Below are 22,071 nucleotides of genomic sequence, written 5' to 3'. Positions count from 1 at the left end.
AAAAGTGTATATCCCTCCTAATTCTCATTTTTCTTTGTCACAGGGGATATGCAGTATGACAAGCCCCTCAGCCAAGTGGGAAGCAGCTGTCTGATAATGAATAATACAAAGAACCCAAGCTCCACTTTGCCTTATGTTTGTTGTTGTTTTTTTTTTTCCTTATGTGTTTTCTGTTCACACTGTGATGATGTAATGCAATTCTGCTAATCAGTGATGCTGCTTGCATGCTTACCTCCAGTCCTGCTTTCACCCAGTAATTCTCCCCACTGACTGGAGAGTAGCAAGTCCAGTTAGACCACCTGGGTTATGGGCATCTTGCTTCTGCAAGTCATTAGGTCTGATTACTCAAACCAGTCAGTATTACAAGTATTAACCTTCAAAGTCCACATCTCCACATACAAAGTGCAAGGAGTGAAACACAGAGGTCCACCTCTCCATTTGGAGCAGAATCATGGGGACACACCTGCCCTCCTTCTACATTAAAGATGGCATAAAGTACTACTAGAAAGAGATGCATAATCATCACTTTTGCATTTTTTTTCCCCTAGGATTAAAAATTATGGCTTTCCTTCCTACAGGATGCATCCACTGAGAAAAAAAAGAATTTCCTTATTTTTTTCAATGTTTTAAATGATTTCAATGATACATTCTTTTTAAGTAGCTAATATTATATGAGCAGTACGTTGGCTTTTTACTCTGTGCACTTTCTGATTTCCAAATGAAAAAGAGCACTGCAAAAAATGACCTTTAATAAACTGGAAACATTTATCTGTGTGAGAAAAAAGGTTTCCCCCTGGAAGTTTATGCACAGTGAAAGTGAAAAATGAACATATAATTGGCCTATGGAGGTTTTATGAATCATGCTGTGAGATTGTATTATTTGTGTTGCTTCTAGTGAGCAAGTACAATGTCTCAGAACATGCAAAAAAAAAGTTCTAGCTACTAGGTCAAAACTGGTTTATGTCAATTATTTCAGGTTGTGCCATGGTTTTATGATTTTTGTTATTGGTATTCCACATCATATCATGTAAAGCACTGGGAGTTAAAGAGTTAATGTTCCAGTTCCTTGGGCTGCTGATTTTCTGGGTACCTGGTTCTCAGAAGAGAACTTGTCAACGGTTTACGGGCGTTAGGCCCGATTCCGTGACGAAGGGGACGGGGGACCCACGGGCCCACGTCCCGGGAAAAGGGGAAAGAGGAAAAGGGTAGGGAGATGGCCCTGAGAGCAAAGAACAGCGGCAACAATCTGAGGAGAAACAAACTAATTTACTAAATAAGATATCAGAATGCAAAACAACACACTATAATACAATATAATTACAATTTAAGCTGATAAATCCAATGCAGAGAGAGAGAATGTCCCAAAATCAAGGTAGGCCTTACTCTACTACCGACGATAAGACGGCTGGAGAGCGAGGTGCTGCCAAGATGAGAGACGGCGGAAAAAAGGGACGAGGTCTCGTGATCTGCAAGTTTTTATACTGCGAGCTTTTATCTTTTCCCTCCGGCTGGAAAATGGTAACAGAGGAGCAAAGTACCGTGGGGAATGTAGTAGTCCTTCTCTTCTGAGGACCAGGTACATTCACTACATGATGTTATGATGTGGAGTACCAATAACCGAAAATCATAAAACCATGACAGAACTACATACTCCAGAGGACTTTGTGTTTAGAGGGAAAGATAAAACGGCTTGCGAGTCATGAGACTCTCTTTTTGCTTGCTGCTTGTACTGGCAGTGCGTGACCATTTCACCTTCAGTTTTAAAGTATGGCCTTCGGTTCTGGACACACTCTCTCTCTTATTTTATTTGATTTATGAGCCTCAAATCCAATTATATTGTATTATATCGTGTTACCTTGCATTCTGATATCATATTTAGTAAATTAACTTTCCTTCTCAGATCGTTGCCGCTGTTCTGTTTTTAGGCCCTTTGCCCATTTCCCATCTCCCTACTCTTTCCCTTTTTTCCCTTTCCCCTTTTCCGGGGTGTGGGTCTGTGGATTCCCCTGCCCCATTACTCACTGAACAGAGCCGTGCCAGCCCGTAAACCATCAAACCAACCCCCCACCTCCCCTTTTGCGGGTTGGTGGGCCTGTGAGCCTGCTGTCCCCCTGTCTCAGACACAGATAGATCTAGAGATAACTCCGTTACAGGTCGCTAATATGTTTGTCGTTTTATGCTTGAATCAAGACAAACTTTTTCCCCACTCAGAAATTCTGCTTTCTCTAGAACAGCCTAGGGTTTCAAAAAAATTTTTATTCTCAATATATGCATCTCTCTCATTGACCCTATCAATACTATGCCCAGTGTGGAAATGAGCAGGAGAGAAATTTGCTATTATCATTAGCAATGTCTTAAAGAGCAGTCTGATTTCCAGCAATGCAAAGCAGCACAGACCAGAGACGCACACCTCTGCATGTCTGACTTTTAGGGCCCCAAGCCAGTTCCAGAAGCCCTGAAGGCCACACAGGGTGCCCACGAGGTTTCACTCAGCCCAATTGGGAGAATAAAATCCAGCTGAAGCAGATGGAAACATGCACTGCTCTATCCTGAATCAAGTTTATTGGCTGCACAAGAAGCTGCAGTTTAACCACGCTCACAAATCAGACCACAAGGTGTCTCATCATCTTTTAAAGCTTTTAGAATGTGTCTGTGATAATATAGGGTTTATGAAAGTCAGCTTCTTTGCCACGGTCACTCATTTTGGAGGTCACTGGTTCTTTGTCGTAAGTGTTAAAGAGCTGCGGAAGACAACTAAGATGTCTCATTTTTACTGAAATGAGAGACAAGATTCTCCTGCATCAGTGGCCTGGAGAAGCACATTATGTTTTCTTTCTATAAATAGATCTTTCACAAAGATAACAGAACCTCAGTATTCTTTACACATCCTATAAAACCACAGAGTGTTTTAATTGGTAGTACATGGGAGCGCAGAGGTTCTGCTGTTAATATTTCAGCCCTGGAAGCATTTGGATGTTCCATCGTGGTGCCACCATCCACTCCAAAACTGAGCCAGAAAGGAGCCTTCTGGCTGCCTGCTGTGGCCATGTAATGCCAGCACTCTTGAGGTGTGGTTGTTCAGAGCCCCACACAAATCCCTGCTCTCAGTCCCTGGTCACTGTGGGCCTTTCCAGCACTCTCTTTGCCAAGCAATGTGTCTGCAGCTGCTTCCAGAGCCCAGTTTAGAGCCCAAGCATCCCAAGAGGAGCTACAAAAACACACCTCACACTGACTGGCTGCCAGCAGAACAGCTACTCTGAAGTACAGTTGCCTTGAAACATACAGAAATGAGGATTTACATAGGATAGTCCGCTACGCTCACACCTTATGACAGATTTTAGCAGGCCAGAAAGAGCGGGTGTGTCCTTTTTTGTACAGGTGTAGTTGATCATCACACAGCTTCTGGCAAAGTTAGCATTATCTACAAGATACAATGCTGCAAAGCATCAAGAATTCAAAAGGGACTCTTCAGTCCCATGGAAAACCCTAATTTAGTGCTTAAAAGAAGCCAGGTAACTTTATCATGACCGTGTTTTCAAACTTCTGGTACATGTCAAGTGCCGTATACCCCAGCAGCACCAATCATGCCTGATCACTAGTACAACCGCAGTATACAATAATCATGACTAGAAAATTTTAAGAATTCATAACAGCAGCGCCAAAGTTCCATTGAGTTGAGCTGGGAGGTGACTAAAAGAGGAAGAAAAGAAAGGTGTGTTCATTGTAGCAACCCTCACGGCCAACCGACAGCACTCACGGCACCTGCGGTTATGCGGGATGACAAGGATGCCGGTGCCCGCGGCTCCCCACTCCGCGCATGCGTTGCGCTGCAGGCAATTGTTGCTCCTCTCCGCTCCAGCTTGCAGTCGGCCTCTGGCCGGGGCCGGGATGAGGGCGGCGGGGCGGGGCGGCCCGCGTGCGCTGTCGCTGTCCGCGGTGCTGTCCGCGGCGTGCGCGGAGCGCAGGTGAGCGCTGCCGCGCCGGGGAGGGGCGCGGGGCAGCGGCCGCCTCCCTAACCCGGCTCTGCTCCTTCCCGCAGCGCCGACGAGCCCAGCAACATGGCCTACGTGAAGGAGACAGTGGACAGGCTGCTGCACGGCTACGACATCCGTCTCAGGTCCGACTTCGGAGGTGAGGCGCTCGCTCTTCCCGCGCCCCGGCCCGCTGCCCGGCGGCCCTCCGCCTAACGCCAGCTCCCGTTTTCCTCCCTGTGCAGGTCCGCCCGTCGACGTGGGCATGCGGATCGAGATCGCCAGCATCGACGTGGTGTCGGAAGTCAACATGGTGAGTAGCGGCGGGACGGGGCCGCGGGGCGCCTAGCCCCCTGCGTTATGGCGCCGCCTGCCGGCCGCGCCGCAGCGCCGCGAGAGCTCCGCGTCCAGTCTCTGCCGGCAGCAGGAATTCCACGCGGCCGCCAAGAGCCAGCCCGGACTGGGGGCTGCCGACCGCAAGGGAGAGCACATAATGCACAATAGCCGAGCACGTCGGGGTGGCTAGGAAAAGCTATTTGCGTTGTTGGCATAATGTTTGAGTGCTTAATCTAGCACAGTGCTCCACAAGTGCTCGCTGCGGTGTTTGAAATGCCTGCAGCAGGTCTGAGGGTCTGGGTTCTGCTTGCGGTGGTTTGCTCTTCACACAGTCAGCAGCTGACTTCGAAAATGTTGGGGTTGCCCCAGCTGTAGTGGCACAGGGGTAGATTGTTTTGGGTTTGTGGTAGTTTCTGTGCGTGTTTGCTTTTTTAATGCAAAATGGCATTAAATAAAAGCAGCAGAAAGTAAACAGTATGAAGCTTCTACAAAAACAGCCCTTCCTGTAGAAGAAAAAACTATTGTAGATTAAATATGCAACCATGTCCCCTATCCACTTATCAAAATTAGAGAAGTCCCCAAGCTACAGGCGTGAAACCGATGGCATTTGATTTCAACTCTGCTGCTGAAAGAAGCACTACTAGAGATGCAGGCTTGGAGAGCAAAACTATGTACAGTGGTTGCCTCATTTGGTAGTCTTTTCCCAGAAGAAACTGAAAAATCATCAGTTACAACTCTGAAAATTTTACAGATTTGTGTTGGATTAGTATGTGCCACAGGCATTTTGCTGTCTCTCTTTTCTTATGTTGGGTTGCATGAAAATCTAAGATCTTTCCTCCTTTTAGCTAAAATAAGCTAAAAACCTTGCATTTCCATCCTGATTATCAGTTTATTTCACACACACACAGAAGGGGGGCGGCCGGGGGGGGGAGGGAGAAAAAGTAATATTTGCTCATTCAAAGTAATTTTCTCAAGTGTTTGCTTCATATATTTGAGTTAACAGTTGTCATTCAAAATTGCTGAAGAGAGATGTTTTTTCTCTTCATGTTTATCTATTGCTGTTGTTTGCCATACATACACGGTTCCTTCTTGTAAATGCTAGATTTGTTGATACACCTAACAGAATCTGGAGCAAGGAGATTGGTCACTTTGCATGGAGCAAGCTATCTCAGCATGATACAAGTATCAACTCTAGGAGTTCCTGTTGCTACTTTGTACTTTGGGAGAGGACGTGGTAGGGACTGTGCCGGTGAGGCAGAAGAAGCAGGGAGCTGATTTTCTCTTGGTCAGAACAGTCAAAGAACAAACAAACTCCAAACCATTTCTCCCACCCTGTAACAGGATCACTGCTTCTGCAAAGTGGTGTGCCCTGGCGAAACCAAACACTGCCAACACATCACCAAAATACCTGCTCATAGAAGTCTGGAATATATCAAGTGTCAACACCTGAAATCCTGTTAATTCAAAGGGGAGTGGATGTGATGGTTTCCAGTAGCAGCATCAAGGGGTAATAACTGCATAGCACCAGCTCGCAGCATTTCTGCTTAGCTCTGAAGGATCCAACATGCACCTCTCTTCTCCATTCCAACCCTTGCACAACCCCTGGGAAAGTGTAATTTGTTTTTTAATTATGGAAAGTTGTATGCTGGATAGATTCTTTGACTACTCCCTATGTGCTAAGGAGGGCAGCTTGACTAAGATGGGTCAAAAAAATCAAGACATTTTCATTACATAAAATGTCACATCTCTCCCAATGGAAGGAAGCAGCCATTCCTAGGTATAGCCAAAGATCATTCTGTTCAATCAGTCTCACATAGGAGCGGTGGGGGCAGCTATCTCATGCCTGGGCTCTCCTCAGTCATGTAAAACCTAATTTCCAGTGTCAGATGCAGCTGTTCCAAATCCTGGTACCCACTGTTGGGGTTAAAGTTCCTATTCCAGTTCCAGTGCTTAGATAAGGGTGAAGATTTTTACGTTATCTCTGTACCACTTCAGATGAGAATTTGTCATGGCTATAGGCTGTCTGCCAAGACAGATTTGTATGTCTGAGTAAATCCAGTCATTGTGTAAAAAGGTGAAATGCAACAGAACTATTGTGAATTCTACAAAAATCAACAGTAATAACTGTTCAATCAAGCAGTTTGTCTACCTGTAATACCTGTAGTGTCTACCTGTACCAAATATGTTAAATTATTATGAAGCATTTTACTAAATTAATAAAAAGTTGTGAAGCTATTCTTGTTATTCCTCGAAGTTGCAGTCCTCATCTGCTGACCTCTTCAAACTGCATTGTTTTGTAGCTCTTTGGTAGTACAATAATGCTATGGCAACTTATAAAGAAGGATTAATTGAAGGAGTCATTCTCATAACTCCTGTTTGGCATCAGATACACTGTTATATATTGATTTTTGCGGGTAAAAAGCTGAAGAAATTGTCATGCGTGAAACAAGTAGGAGAAATAGGATGTAAAAGTCCTAATGACCACTGCTTTGTTCAAAACCTACTTTTTTTCCAAATATACCATAAATTTTAATCTTTTTCCATCAGTTTCCCATCCTTGCTACAATAATTGGAATTTACAAAGCATTTCCTGCCACAGATACAAGATGATCCTTCGCTTTGATTCAGTTAATGACTGTTCAGCTAATTTTCATCCATGACAGAGTTCCTTTAGAGGTGTACTAGACATTTACATGAATATAGTGATTTCATTAATAACCCCACTATTACTAAATCTATTAAATTTCTGTGATGTGAATTGTTTGGTTTATCATGATACCTTTCCACTATTAACAAGAGATGCTGACTGCACAGCAAGAATGAACACAGACAGCATGATTCACAGTAACTACCTTCAAGCTCCAGAGCAAGCAAGCAAATGTCATATTGCTCTATCTACTAGAAAGTAGTTGAGTAGTAGCTGGATTCTTATTCTTTTATTCTTTTATTTTGTTTTGTTTTGTTTTTGTAAAGTGTACGTGCAGTACATGACTATTTTCTCTCTAAAATATTTTTCCTACTGAGCAGGTGGTCAAATCTTTATCACAGTGGAAAAAGTAGCAGTATGTGCTTTGAAAACCAATGCATTTGAAAAATAACCTTCTATAGAGCAGCTGAGAGAGATGAAAAAAAAAATAGGCCCATTAGTTCATTTTTGGGAACTCTGTTCCTAACCTACCATGCTAATTTGATAATGGTTTGTGTGATACCAGATTGCAGGTTTTATTTCCCAGGAAGAAGAGGGAAAAGAATGTTTCATTGTTTTTTGACATGAGGGGTGTAATTCTTTAGCTTCTCCACACCCAATATTCTTTCCATGCTTTCTCCTTAAGAGGTCTGTCTCATATACTGTCAACATCTCAACCTGCTGGAAAACATATTATTGGCCCAGAAATAATTTAATTTAGCTTAAACTATTCATTTTTGCATCCTTTTGGGAAACTGATAATTCAATAAGCCAACTATGTAGATTTTTTTTTCATCCTTTTCATGTGATACCACCCTCTCATATTCTTTTATCTTTCCTGACTTTATGAATCTATGTAAGAAACTGGACCAAGAAACAGATGTGATATTCTGGTGTATTTCTGATACCTTGACTTAGTCTGAATGAGGAAGTTATGTTTGTGGCATGAAGCAGAACCCTATTATGATCCCAGCACTGTGATGAATTTGAGGGACAAAGTGTCTCTCACAGCACTAAAGCTCCACTGCCCCTGTTGTCAGACATCCTTTTCTACTATGTTTACCCCACTTTTCCTGGAAGAAACGTAGAGCTTTAGGGCTGCTCCCAGACCTACTGTTGAAACACTGGTTTACATTGCAAATGAAATCCAAAATCAGTGCACTTTCTAACATGCCACATATACTACTTCAGAAGTTTATAATCAGTTCACTGTCTGAAGGCTTAACTACTTTAGTGCATTCAAATCATTGTACTTTGTTCAATTTGGGTAGTTAACAGTTCTGCAAGTGTGGAAAACTGAAAAACAAACTCCTGTGACACCATGATCTATAGAAAGGATCATCTTTATCTTCAGTGTGGATCATTCTGGAAGGCTGCATGCTTTTTCAGTTTGAACTTTCACAGAGTCATTTCCCACATAGGAGTGTTGATGTGCTCTACTTCTTTTGGGATCTTCATAAGTTTGCTATGTTTACTGTTTATCACCAATGCAACAACAAAATTCACTTCAAAAAAGACAGAAATCAGTATATTCAGAAAAGAAATAAAACATGTTCCAGAATATCCTGTGATCATCAGGCATCCAGAATGAACGTCAGAACCAAACCAAATTAACAAGCAATCTTTGAGCAAATATCATGCACAGTATGAAGCAGAGGGTTATGGTTCCATTCAATATAAAAGGCTGTTGGCATCCAGAGCTGCATGAACAGAGCATAGATAGTAGGCCAGGGGAACAGAGTATCTCTTCTTAGTGCTCACTAGACTACATCTAAGTACAGCATCTGGTTCTGGGTCCAACCCAGTTACAAGATGCAGAACTGAAGGAAGTTCAGTGGAGAGCCATCAAGTTAGGATGCTTGGTCTAGGACCTGGGCTTGTTCTGCCTGGAAAGAGATGGCTTTGGGGGGCACTTTCCCAGGATCTGTGAAGGGGTTATGTAGAATATAGAGCCAGACATTTCACAGAGGTATATGGTGTGATGACTGATGTGAAGTGAAACCAAAGAGGATCAGACTTGGATGTAAGGAAAGGATTTTTTTTATCTTGTGAGGACTGTCCAGGAGACAAAATGGATGGTCAGGGAGATGTAGTTTACATCACTGGTAGCCTGTAAGATCCAGCTGGATCAAACCCTGAGCAACTGGGTCAGACTTCATAGGTGAATTACTTTATTTTATAAAATCATAATTGCTTACTATGTTCAGGAAGCAAAACTCTCCTTGATATTAATAAGCATTCGGCATTAGTTGGCTGTGCTTAATTCCAAGATCTAGGGTGATCACACAAGACTAAGTTGTCGATATATGCATGTATATATATGGGCAAAAGTTTTCAAATTTGCCTATAGATGAAAGGCAAGCACATAGGTACCTTCAGAGCTTGGAATAATAGAAGTGCTTCCTATTACTTGAGGGCTGAACCTGTAGATGGCAGAAGGTACTTCTCCCTCAGTAGTTACCTATTGAATCTTACAGATACTGTGTTTTGGTTCAGGGTATACAAAACTATCATTTGCAAGCAAATAACATTTTAGAAAGTTTATTTCTTTGATTTTTTTTTCATAGTAATTTTGCATCACAGAACACCACCATAGCAGCAAATGAGTTATGGCACCTTTACAACAAAATGCACAACAGCTTCCAGAAAGTTATTCATTAAGATCCAGCACAACTGCTTATAAAATCCCCCGCTGTCAAGGTAATTTTTCATCTCTTCAATTTTTGCTGTATATTTTCAGACTATTATGCATATCCATTTGTTACCATATTTTAGTAAATTCTCATTACTATTTAGTTGAGGATGAAATCATGTTTTGTATTAGTAAAGAGAAATCAAGAGAAGACTAGAGTAATATTCAAGAGAAATGTACCGCAATTCTGTCCACAGCCCAGGACCCCATTTAAGCCTTCCCAGGGGCTGCGGTTTAAGCTCTCAAGCTGAGTAAGGCTTAGAACTACTCTAAGTTTGTCCATTACGCCTGGCAGGCCAGCATTCATACACTAGACCCCAACTATTGACCAACCTCTGTATATCCTTGCAGGTTATGTTAAGGCACTTCTTGCAGGCTAAGAGAGTCTTAAGCTGTGTTTATTGACACCCCTGAGTTTCACACATTATCTTGTCCCTTCTCACTGGCTGGGTTAAGTATCTGAGAAAAAAAGGATACTGGTTGCTGTGAATGCCAGTCTAGAAAACCAGCTCTCCTCTAGGCAATTTCGTAATACAATAGGTGTCATGAATCCCATTTCCATAGCTCCTTGCTTCACAGCAGCAAAATCTCCATTATTTGAATCTCAAGTCTGGTACATGGAGAACTAAAATGTCAACTTCTTCAGCTCAAGCAATCAGATTAGTTGCAATGATAACAAATGCAAATCTTCGATATAAATACATCTGTCTGATGATATTCATAGAGATTAAATTGGATTTTTAAAATGACATAAAACTCAACAGTTCTTTATGAAAACTTGCCTAGCTGCAATGCAGAAGAAGAAGGGAGAAGTACTTTCTTGTTATAGCATAAAGGACTTGCAAAGGACTTGAATATTAATAAGAATGTTCAGCTACTCAATTTATTTTTTTTTCCAGCAAATAAGGAAAAACTAACCAAGTAATAATGTATAAAGGTCAGATCATTTCATCACCACCTGCTTCAAATGTAAGTAATTATGTTAACAGTGAAACATGGAATGAACGTAGAAACAGGCATCTTGAGGTTAAGCAGCGAGGTCACTGTTATTGGATGTTGTTTTTCATTTGAATACAGAACTAAGTGGTTCTTCAACAAAATTAACAAGTAGACAAAAAGAATCAAGTGATAACTTAAATGTTGCTTCATATGACCCAGAAAGGTCATACATGTGACTCAGAAAGTGGTCCCTTCCAACTGAAGCCATTCTATGATCTTAATTTCTTTAGAAAATCAAACTAAACTGAGGAAAGCTTCAAGGTTAATACAAGCAATATACCAAATACTTTTTTTAGCCTGATAGGCACAATACTTCACAAGTCTCCTTACTTCAAGGTTTAAACAAGCCAGCTATGAATGCCCTTCATAGAAAATACGATGCTCTTTCATGTCAAAATCACAGTTGCCCACAGGGCAATCCTTCCAGCTTTCTCAATTGCTACTCTCTCTCTCCATAGCAGGTGGCTTACCCTCACCACCTAGCTTTTCTCAAGGACTGGTAAACTCAGTTCTGGCCCATGTACTTCATCTTTTAGTCCAGGTTTTACACCTGACACCACATGGCATCCTGATACATCTGTAGTCCAGGCAGATAATATAACCCATTAAGAGCCTACGTTTCTGAAGACAAGAGATAGTATTCACACTTCCCATTTGTTTAAAGCACATTCCAAGAATTCCAAGAATGCAGCACTAGATTACAAATGATAGAATATTACTAGTATGTTGAATTTTAAAAACATTTTTGATAAGCTGCTTCTTGCCTTCTTGTTTCTCCTGAGCCTGGAGCAATAAACAAATAAATAGAACTGAAATATGGTACTATTGCTGTGACAAACTGCCAAAAATAGCTGCAAAGAAAAGGACCACACGTTTCCTTAATTGTTCCCCAAAACACTTCTCCTTCCAGGACTGGTTCCTGGAGTATGCAGTTAATTCTATGGCAATGGGAGGCCTGCAATGAGATGAATTTTCTCATCCCATAACTGAAAGTCACAATGTTTTCACCAGATGTTTTCTGTATCTGCATCAAATAATGTGCCCATGTTGTGAGCACTGAAATCTTCCAGCTTGGGGTTAGCCTCCAGAGACCCCATAGTTCAGTCGTGCAAACATGTTGAGAACATTCAGGGTCACAAATGATACTTTCGTAACAGAATTGTGAAAGCTCTCACAAAAGACCTATTTCTTGATATCATAATTTCTGTAAAAAGTAAAAAAAAATCTTCATAAAATTCAAAGTCCTCCCAGGAACCTGATGTTTCTTTACATGAATGTGTAAGTAGGTAGAACAGGGAGCTTAATTAAAAGTTTGTATCTTTGTTTTCCTTATTTTCATTGCCTTTTTTATTCTGATTCTGGATACAAAAGAATATCAGAATCTTCCAAAGTAAACATTTATCTTCATAAGGAGATTGAAGAGACACATTTCAAATGACTGCAGAACTTAGTGATTTTTTTTAATCAGCTTTACTTTGTACTCTATTGCCTGAAGTGTTTTCTGTAATTCTTCTAGGCTGTTTTCATACATTCTCTTCTAAATGCACTTCAGGAAACACCTGGAACTGAAGCTGTGCAGCCAGAAGAGGGAATTGTGACAACACCACTTCTCCCTGAGGTGTGGAAAGATTCCCAGCCTCGGGGAAGGAACAGGAACATGCTCCAAAGCTACCACCAAAAAACTTGTTCCTGTTTGCAAGACGCCAGGTGGTCTGGGACAACAGCTGAAACTGCTATAATTAAACCTGAGGATTTCCATCATTCAGCAGCATCTTCAGCTGATGTGTTTTGTGGAGCTCTGTATTCCAAACAGCAGCTCCTGGGAAGAGGTCTCTGGGATGTTTCATTCCCCATATCAAAGTATGCTGTGTTTTGAAGCATAGTGAAACCTGAGAAACCAGCTGAAGGATTCTCTCAGGTGATGACAGAGTCCAAGGTGGCTGCCAGAAAGGTTTTATACTTGAGTGCTTTTTAAGACTCCTTTTCTTCTTTCTAGAAAAAGAATTCTGAATCTAAAGGGGAGTGCACATTTGGGCTTGCAGAGTTCCTCTTCCCTCACATGAAATACTACTTGTAATTCTGGCAGCACTCCAGAAAGTGTATTAAAATGAAATTGCTTCAACCCCAAAGGCAAAACTATTACAAATATGTTCTCTATGAAGTTTGTAGTAGCAGTCACTGAATAATCTAGCAGAATAATACCAGATAATGATGTGCATTCCATTATTTTTCTAAGCAATAGCTCTGTATTAAGATTTACTTAGGCTGGAGATGGAGAAGGTAGATTAGACTTCTTGCCTATCGAGGTTGACAATGTCCTTTCAAAATTGAAAGGCTGGTTTTGGCCAAAGCAGTCTCACACTGAGGTTTGCTACATCTTCTGCTAGGGAAAATCCTTGATTGTTTGGGTTAAGTCATGAACAAGTAAAATGGAATCTAAAACAAAAAGACAGCTTCCAGAAACTGCATTATCACATATGTATCCATGCTGTAGCAAGATTGAATTGTAAGGTTATAAATACCTACAATAGAATACATAGTTTCAAAGCGAAGATTTCAGACTGCCAAACTAAATTGAAGACTAGAATAAATGTTCTCCGTTAAAATTAATCAATCCATTTGGCTGAGATGAAGAATTTCAGTCTAGTCTTTTTTAATTGTCTATAGAATGAACTGTAGAGGTAGCACTTAAAACTGCTGAAACAGATAGACGGTGTCTAAATATTGTTCAGGATCTTAATCATATTAAAAGGAGAGTGCAATTATTTCCCCAGCACGTTCTTAATCAGAAGAGCCTTTTAAGCACAGCTGAAATAAAACAAGTACCAGACAGCTGCAGGTAGATGCGTTCATGCTTAAATATCTCAGGAGCTTCTAGGCAGCCCTGAGGACCCTGCTCCCACCAAGGAGACTAGATGCTGATAGTCCCATTGGTCTCGGTGAAACTGCTCATGGGTAAAATTTCTCACACCAGTAGAATTAATCGCATGTTCATTTTACCAGCTTAACAGTTTCATCAGCAGTTTGTATGAGCGCTCCAGCTCTCCAGTTTACAGCAGTTTAAAGCTTTTATTTTGTTATAATTTTCTGTGTCATTACTTTTTGGCATGAGAGAATAACCAAGCCTAGAATGAGACCCTTTCCCTGTGCTCTTCCATACTGATTTATCCTTTCGTTGATCAATTTGTTTGTAAACCATTCATTCTGAATACCAGTACACCATCCAAGGAGAGGATATGAATGAGGTTCAAAGGCTACATAAATATAATATATTGCATCTCACAGGCTGTGCAGCTTTGTCACTGGCTTCCTAGGAAAGGAGTGAAACACGGGATTAACAGCCACCTATAAAGTCAGGATTTATTTTATCCACTGCACAAGCACTGATTTAAAAAAAAAAAAAAAAAAAAAAAAAAAAAAAAAAGTAAGCTTTCAAAACATCAGTGACATGCTGGGATCTGAATCTGCAATGACAGACTTCACAGCTTGTTAAATGCTCTGTGGATTCCTACACTAATGGGAAGCAAATACGGTGCCATTGTGGTAGTAATTTGAAATGAATCCTGCATAGAAATTCAGCTCCCACTGCCAAGAGAAACGATTTTGTTTTCCAGAAGCTCACCAGCAGTATGTATGATTGAGATCTCAAGGAGTAACATGTTATTTTCTTTTAATTATTCCTAGCAGAAAGAGTAAACAAAAAGCAGATGACTACAATGACCAGCGTAAGTCAGAAAAGTGCAGTGTAAAGACATACTACTAAATAGTGCCATTGTTATTAAGCAGTAACCATTCAGCTTACAGCAGTTATTCTAGCTCTTCTCACCAGCACAGCGTGGTCTATCAGACAGAGAGAGAGTTGTTCTCAGGAGAAATTTTTGCACTGCATAAAATTATCAGTCCACTGAGGCAATTTCAAATACATAACTAAAAATTTTACTTCATTCTAGAGTGTCTCATCCTAGAGATGGGATCAAGAAGAGAAGGCCACAGAGAGGTCTTATGTGGCCTTTCAGTACTTAAAGGGGGCCTGTGGGAAGGCTGGAGAGGGTCTCTTTATCAGGGAGTGTAGTGGCAGGACAAGAGGTAATGGTTTTAAACTAAAGAGGGGAGATTTAGATTAGACTTCAGGAAGAAATTCTTTGCTATGAGTGTGGTGAGACACTGCCACAGGCTGCCCAGAGACACTGTGCGTGCCTCATCCCTGGAGGTGCTCAAGCCTGACCTCGTGGGTGGCAGCCCTGCAAATGGCAGGGGCTGGAACTGAGTGGGCTTAACTATTCTATGATTTTATGGTCTTTTCTTTTATTACTCATGTCCACAACTACATTATCACATAAGCATGACTTACAAGCTTTAAAAGTCACAAGTGTGAGTCTCTTCCATTCTTTGTAGACATTAGTGATTTTTTTATTTATATATTTTTATTCAATTAAATTAATTAGGATAAGTCCACAATTTGGGGAAGTATGTGGGTGTTAATTCTTTTCCCTCTCAGTAAGCATAACTGTTGAGCAAAGCTATCAGGGGAGGTCACAGTTCCAGAGGGAAATACAACAATTCAGCTAGCTTGAACAGAATGCATCTTGGAATGCAGTGCAGAAACCTTAGATTTCACTCTGTTCTGCAGGATATCAGTGCCTTCAGTAGTTAAATGTCACATTACAGAAAAAAAGGCAACAGGCTCAGGGTGAGGTCCATGGTGGAACCATAGGCCAGCTTCCAATCCTTACACAGACTTAATTGTGCATGGTTGTGGACACAAAGCAACTCCTTTGGCCCTTAGTTTCTCCTCTGTTACAATTTCTGCCTCACAGGGATATTGTGAGAGTTAAACCCATAGCGTAAGAGCTTTTTCTGGATGGTGGGCAAGTTTCTGTAACTCAGATGGAAAGAAAAGATGTACAGCCTGCAGCTAAAAAAGAACATACCTCCTGTGACCAGTAATTTCAGTGAAGCATCGTGGCTTATGACCCATCTGGTCTGCTCCTACATCTCTAAAACAGTATTCCTGCAGTACTGATAGAAATTTATTTTTTACTTACCCAGTGAGAAACCCCAAGACAGCACAAGATGTTGCACGGTAATTACATTTTCCTCAGTAGGACTACTGAATGATATATTGTGATATATCAAGAGGCAACTGTGAATTCAACTTGAGTCAGCACAGTAGACTTTGCCCTGTACCGTGTGTTTCCGGGTGAGCAGTATGAGTGCAAGAACAAAGGGAAGTTACTGAAGACCTCAGAGCATCACATATCCTCCATCAGCATTAGTTTTCAAAATACACCTGACTCTGGGCTAGCTTGGGAACGCTTTGTGTATTCATTATTTGTTTAGCTTACATATTTACTTTATGGACATACTGTTTGCGGAATGGATTCACCTCCTAGGAGAAGGAAATAATTATACTCATTTGTAAAAAGAACCATGCATGTCAAAATACAGAATTCACTGCTTTTTCTATTTACTCTTTGATGTCACCAGCTTCCTGTTTCTTGTAACAGCAGGTAAGCAACAGCCATGGTTCTTTTGTAAATAAGCTATTTAATTTCATTAAATTTTAGGTTTGCTCGGTTTTTGGAACATTACAACAACATCCAACAGCAGAGGGCTCTGCTGATCATTAAAGAGGTTGTGAAATTTTCAGGTGTATCCCTGATGGTCTCACAATCTTTTGCAAGAAATTGCAAGGATAGTATCTGGGGAGGAAGAAGCAATAGAGCAAGAAAATTTTTTTTAGTTCCACATGTATTTACCAGGGCAATTAGAACCATAAGCAAAATTTCCCTTCTCTGGAAAAGATTTTCCCTTTGGGTATTTGTGGAAGAGTTTTAATACACACTAAAAACCACAGCCTTCATGCAAATAAATGCCTTGAAATTTGAAAAAGTCTTTCCTGATCTGACGTTCTCTTTCTTCAAATGGCCACTTACTCACTGGGTTCTCTGTCACTTCCATGCCCGGTGTGCTCTCTCAAAAATAATAATAATAATAACTGCATTGCAATTTCAGTAATTTCAACTCTTCAGTCTCTTAAGTAAATTATGGCTGTGCTAGGAGCAACACATTTACAGCCATTCACGGAGGCAGAAGCTATAATTTTTATTTTAATACAACATCCCGCACTCAGTCAACCTTCTGGTTGTATCATCCCACAGGTGGGCCCATGAGAATGTTAATTTGCCACAAAGTTTATTTGCAGAAACATTGGTACGCCCCATTGATAACTGAGACTTTGATATCCCCTACCCCCAGGATACTCAGCACCTTGCAAAATGAAAAGACCTAAGAACAAACAGGGTCAGGATGCTATATCACAAAAGATGCCTTGCTGGCATAAATTATTTCTCATCACATTTCCAGGGTACTGTGGCTGAGTTAAGATTTGAACCAATGTCTGGAGATAAAGCGCTTTGACCATTCAGTCTGGGGTTTATTACAGACATGAAACAAACAAATTCCTGGGGAGGCAGTATTTTTTCCACAGCATGACTGCAAGTAGATAGGCAACTTTTGTATGACTTTCCGCATCAGTGCCATAAATGAATTTGTGTGCAAGTCTGAGTGAAAATATGTTACAAGAACAGAAGTAAACACACATTTTTTAAGTCAGCAAGCCTGTTCATTTTCTCAGGGTTCTGTTTTCCATTGCATATGCCCAGTAGACAGTTATAAAGTGATATATGTATTATTTTTCATACTCAGTATATTTTGTTCTGATACACAAATTTGCATGACAAAGCAGCAGTGTAAGGGCTTACCACATGTCTGATTCATTGACATGGAGGCGAGCAAACCTAACACCTGCATGGTAGACAAAAACAGGGACTTCTGACAGAGACCAGGAAGATACCCAGCTGGTTTTAAGTTGTGGGTTTGCTAAAATTGGCCTGTGCTTTGAGAGATACTTTGGATTAAATTTCATCATTAATATCTAGTTCCATGGATACAATTATAGCATTTTAAAACGAGGCTGAAAGCAAGGAAAACAAGTGGTGAATGTGTCTTCAGCCTAGGCAGAAAGGCATAGCATAGACCTAGATTGACAACAGCGCTTAAAAAGGAAAAAAAAAAATTCTCTCCAGAATGTCTGGGTTTTGTGAGGGTGGGAGGTATGTTTTCCCAAAGTACAACAAAAACATCAAGCAAGAATACATTTCTTACCTTAACTAGAAGAGATCTAATACCTTCATAGCAGGCATGTGCAATTTCTCAGTTTCTTTGTAGTCTTGATATACCCAGATAGTCTTACTGAAATCTGCATTCAATGAAAAAAGAGTATCAGATGCTCAGTGAAATGCATTGAAGAAATGATCTGCAGAAAATATACATAAATAATATGTTAATGAGTATGTAGAGCATTCCAGAGTTGAATGCAAATACCAGATAGTGTAATGTATACAATTCTAGTACAATCAAATTTTTAAAAATTAAATACATTTTTCATTAGATTGAAAGGTGGTTTATGAAAAAATAAATCTCTTGGAAGATGTAACATTAAAAATTAAATGCAAAACAGTTATGAGGGCTGCTCCAAAATAAATGTCTCGTATTTTATTATGTTGACCCATGACATCAGAGGTGGATGCTGTTGATATGACAGTAGAGGCTGAACCTTCCTGCCGGTGTTCTGTTACATTTTGTTGCTGCGTGACAGATGGCAGCAGAGGGGCAATCTGACAAAATGGTGTCTGACATGGAAGTATGTATGAAGCGAAGGTGTATCACTTGATTCCTCCATGTGGAAATAATGTCACCCATTGACATTCATCAGTGCTTGCTGAACATTTACGGAGATCAAACAGTGGATGTCTGTGCAGTGAGGTAGTGAGTGGTGCCTTTCAGCAATAGCACCAGCAACATGAAAGCCACATTCCAGATGGCTGTACATGGCTGTCATACCATGAAATGAAAAGGATCTCCATCAGCTCACCTGCATAAATCACTGTATTCTGACCAGGGAACTGTGTCCAGAGCTGGATATCAGCTTCAGTGCATTGGAAATAATGGTGGCAATATGGAATATCACAAAGTTTGCACCAGGCGAGTCCCACAAATGCTCACACAAGAGTAGAAAGAACACTGTATGCAGTTTTGTCAGGGCCTATTTAACTAATAAGAGGCTGAAGGTGGCAGTTTCCTGGATTGCATTATTACTGGTGATGAGACATGCTGTCACCACTATGACCCAATGTCAAAACAGCAGTCCATGGAGAGATAACATGTCAATGTTACGTTACTTCTGGATTTCGTGGAACCTGGAAAAACCATAAACTCTGACTGCTACATCAAAACATTGTCTAAGCTGAAGGCTCAAACTTCTATAATAAGATCAGAGAATAAGACAACCTTTCTATTGTATCGCAATATCGCCAGGCCCCATACTGCTCTGAAGTACATGGAGCACATTTCCAATCTTGGCTAGACTGTCCTACCACACCCATCACATAGTCTGGATTTGGAACCTTCTGACTTCCATCTGTTCAGGCTAATGAAAAGATTAACTGTGTGAACAATATATTCATAGCAACGATGCCATTATAGCAACTGTGAAACAATGGGTCACCTGTCTGGAGCAGATTTTTATGAACATGGAATGCAAGTTCTTATTCATTGCTGGCCAAAACACATATCTAATGGTGATGACTATGTTGAAAAAACAGTGTTTTGTAGCTAAGAACTTGCTCTCTCAAATAGTGCTATTGTGCTCTTTGAATCTGTTGTAGCGTCCATGGAAATAAACAGGAAGCATTACTTTTGGAGTGACTTAAGTAGATATAGTAAAAGGAGAATTCACAGAAGTCTTCCTGAAGATGAAAATCAGCCTTGTAGGGAGTACTACACCATGACTGTAAACAAAAGGTTTTTGCTTTGGAACAGAAACACTGATATTTCTTCTTCCTCTAGAAAATATTTTGTGAATAGACAGTGCCAAATATTCTTTGTTTTATAAGACAGGCAGTACCAACAACTGCACAAAATAATCAGCAGAGTTGCATGAATTTTACTCTTTGGTTTACTAGTTAATCTAAGCACAAGATTTAAACAAACAAACAAAAAAAAATCAACGAGTGAGCAAAACACTATGTCTCAGTTTCTATATCCCTCCATAGTGTTCCAAGGCAAGAAAAACAATGAATTCCCCTCTGTAGGCTAAATATTAAATGAAAACATAAGGCAATACAGAAAACTAAGTTTTATACTGCAGATTTTATAAGCCACTCCTTCTGTGTTGGTGGCAACTACTGTTTCTTTAGCATGGCATCCTGTGTTTTGAAATGGATGTTATTTGTTCTTTTTCATATGTGATCTTCTGGAAAATTCTTCAGTTGGCATTTCTTGCTGACAAATTGTCCAAAACCCACAAATCCATCCCTTGCCTCCCACAATTGCTATTTGCCACTTTGGAAAATAGAAGAGTTGATCAACAGCAGAGGAACAGCAGGAGTTTAATGTATATGTCTCCAAGCAATACAATCTCTGGAAGAAAAAAAAAAAAAAAAAAGAAAAAAAAAAAAAGCTCTTTAGAAAAAGGAAAAAAGTATAATCACCCCCAAAAGATTTAAAGAGATAAGAATGGCTCGCCACAGTTAATTGGCAAGAGCTTAAACAACGCAATGAGTCAGGCAGAGAAATGAAAAGTGATAATAAAGAACTGCACAGGAAAGGGATCAAGGATATCATAACATCATATGAAATGTTGCTGGGGATCTTAGAGAAGTGAGTATTGTTTTTCCCTGAGGAAGGATTAGAAGGGAAGGTTGTTTTTCAGCTTAGATTCTGGCTAGCGAAATTCAATTCCTAAATTAGCTGTAGAGATGCATTTATGTTTTATCCAGCTGTGTAATTTCCCTTTACCAAAGGTCTGAGCTTTCCAACACACTAATTATGAGAACATTCAACAGATTTATTACTGAAATACTGGAATATCATTTCACTACGAGATTTTACGTTACCTGATTTTATTTTTAAAGTGAAGTTATCTAAATGAGCTTCAACGGATAAGAGGCAGAATAACAGAATGATTTGTTACTCTCCACAATATATTTCTGCCTCTGTATTTTTCTGTTTTGTCAGGTGAATATGATTTGCTTCCAATGTTTTCATGTCATTGAGAAGTCTTTTTTAATACTCATAACATGAGTTACTAATGACTTGAAAAATTCATTGTTCAGATATTTGGGGGAAAACGGTTAAGAGGATTGTTTTATGAATGAAAATGCTTACAAAGATGCATTTTTCCATATACATTTTCTTCTGTTGATTATAAAACTAAGAGAATTAACAATATTTACTGGATTTGTACACATTAGTGAAAATATATTTAATGTGTATGGAGCCTCCTCACCTCCAAGCGCTGTCTTTCCTAAAAGTCTTAGGTATCTATAGTCCAATTACAGAACAACAAGAAAAAAATAGGATTTTTGTTTTCACTGGGCAAGTCTATCTGGAACATTTGTCAAACCAGTGGCATCATTTGCTTCTATGGTGAACTGCAGAAAGTTTTTTGTTTTTTTTTTTTACTTTCTTTCCCATTCACCATCCATTCTAGAATAAGAACTGGAAGCCATAACAAAACAAAAATCCTTTCTGAATTAAACAAAGGGAAGCCAGGATAACGTAGACAGAGAAGGGCAAAATCTGTCAGTGTAGCACTTAGTCTCAGCTCTGTGCAGGTTGGTTCAGCTGAGACCGATAGTTTTCCTTTGATAACAAAAGCTGTCATTAAAATATGATGAAGGTCCTCTTCAACAATTAAACTAATTTGATAAAAGATGTCAGTGAGCGCTTGCTCATTGTCATGCCAGCACCTCTTGGGAGTGAGGTAGAAGAGCCTCTCTATACTTGCTTTTCAGTATGGCTATTCAAAGATCATTTAAATTTAGAACATACTGATGAGGAATTAAGGCACACTCTTTCCTCCACCAGTTCACAGTTGTAACTTTTTTGTAACTTTTGTCACTTTGGCTTAGACAGAAGACAGGAACTGCAAAGACTCATTCCCAAACAGAAGGACTGTAACCCCATACCCAATCCCATTACAGTGGGAATGACCTCAGTAGGACTTAATTTTTCCACATAAGTCAACAATAACTCCATTTATACCAGTGAGTTACATCAACAGGGGAACTTATCTCTCTTCAGAATTACAGGGGCAAAATCACTTAATTATGAGGACAGGCTGAGAGATCTGGGGCTCTTCAGCCTGGAGAAGAGAATGTTCCAAGAGGACCTTATAGCAGCTTTCCAGTACCTGAGGGGGTCCTACAGAAAAGCTGGGGAGGGACTTTTTATAATGGCATGTAACGACTGGACAAGGAGAAACTGGAAGAGGTTAGATTGAGACTAGACACAAGGAAGGAATTCTTTACTGTAAGGGTGAT

At 40.2% G+C, this 22,071-nt stretch overlaps 1 protein-coding gene across 1 annotated transcript in view; it reads left to right on the top strand.

Annotated features, from left to right (window-relative positions):
- The window catches only part of GABRB1 (gamma-aminobutyric acid type A receptor beta1 subunit), a 96,307-nt gene continuing 77,550 nt past the window's right edge, over positions 3,315-22,071 (top strand). The window contains 3 exon segments of the mRNA XM_021397137.1: positions 3,315-3,965; positions 4,040-4,131; positions 4,217-4,284. Of these exon segments, the coding sequence (XP_021252812.1) occupies positions 3,778-3,965; positions 4,040-4,131; positions 4,217-4,284 (348 nt within the window). The 5' untranslated portion in view covers positions 3,315-3,777.

The sequence above is a fragment of the Numida meleagris genome, chromosome 4 (assembly GCF_002078875.1).
Source record: "Numida meleagris isolate 19003 breed g44 Domestic line chromosome 4, NumMel1.0, whole genome shotgun sequence".
In the NCBI taxonomy this organism is placed as follows: domain Eukaryota; kingdom Metazoa; phylum Chordata; class Aves; order Galliformes; family Numididae; genus Numida; species Numida meleagris.
Note: the sequence above shows the minus strand (reverse complement) of the source record. Positions and strands in the feature narration are given on the sequence as shown.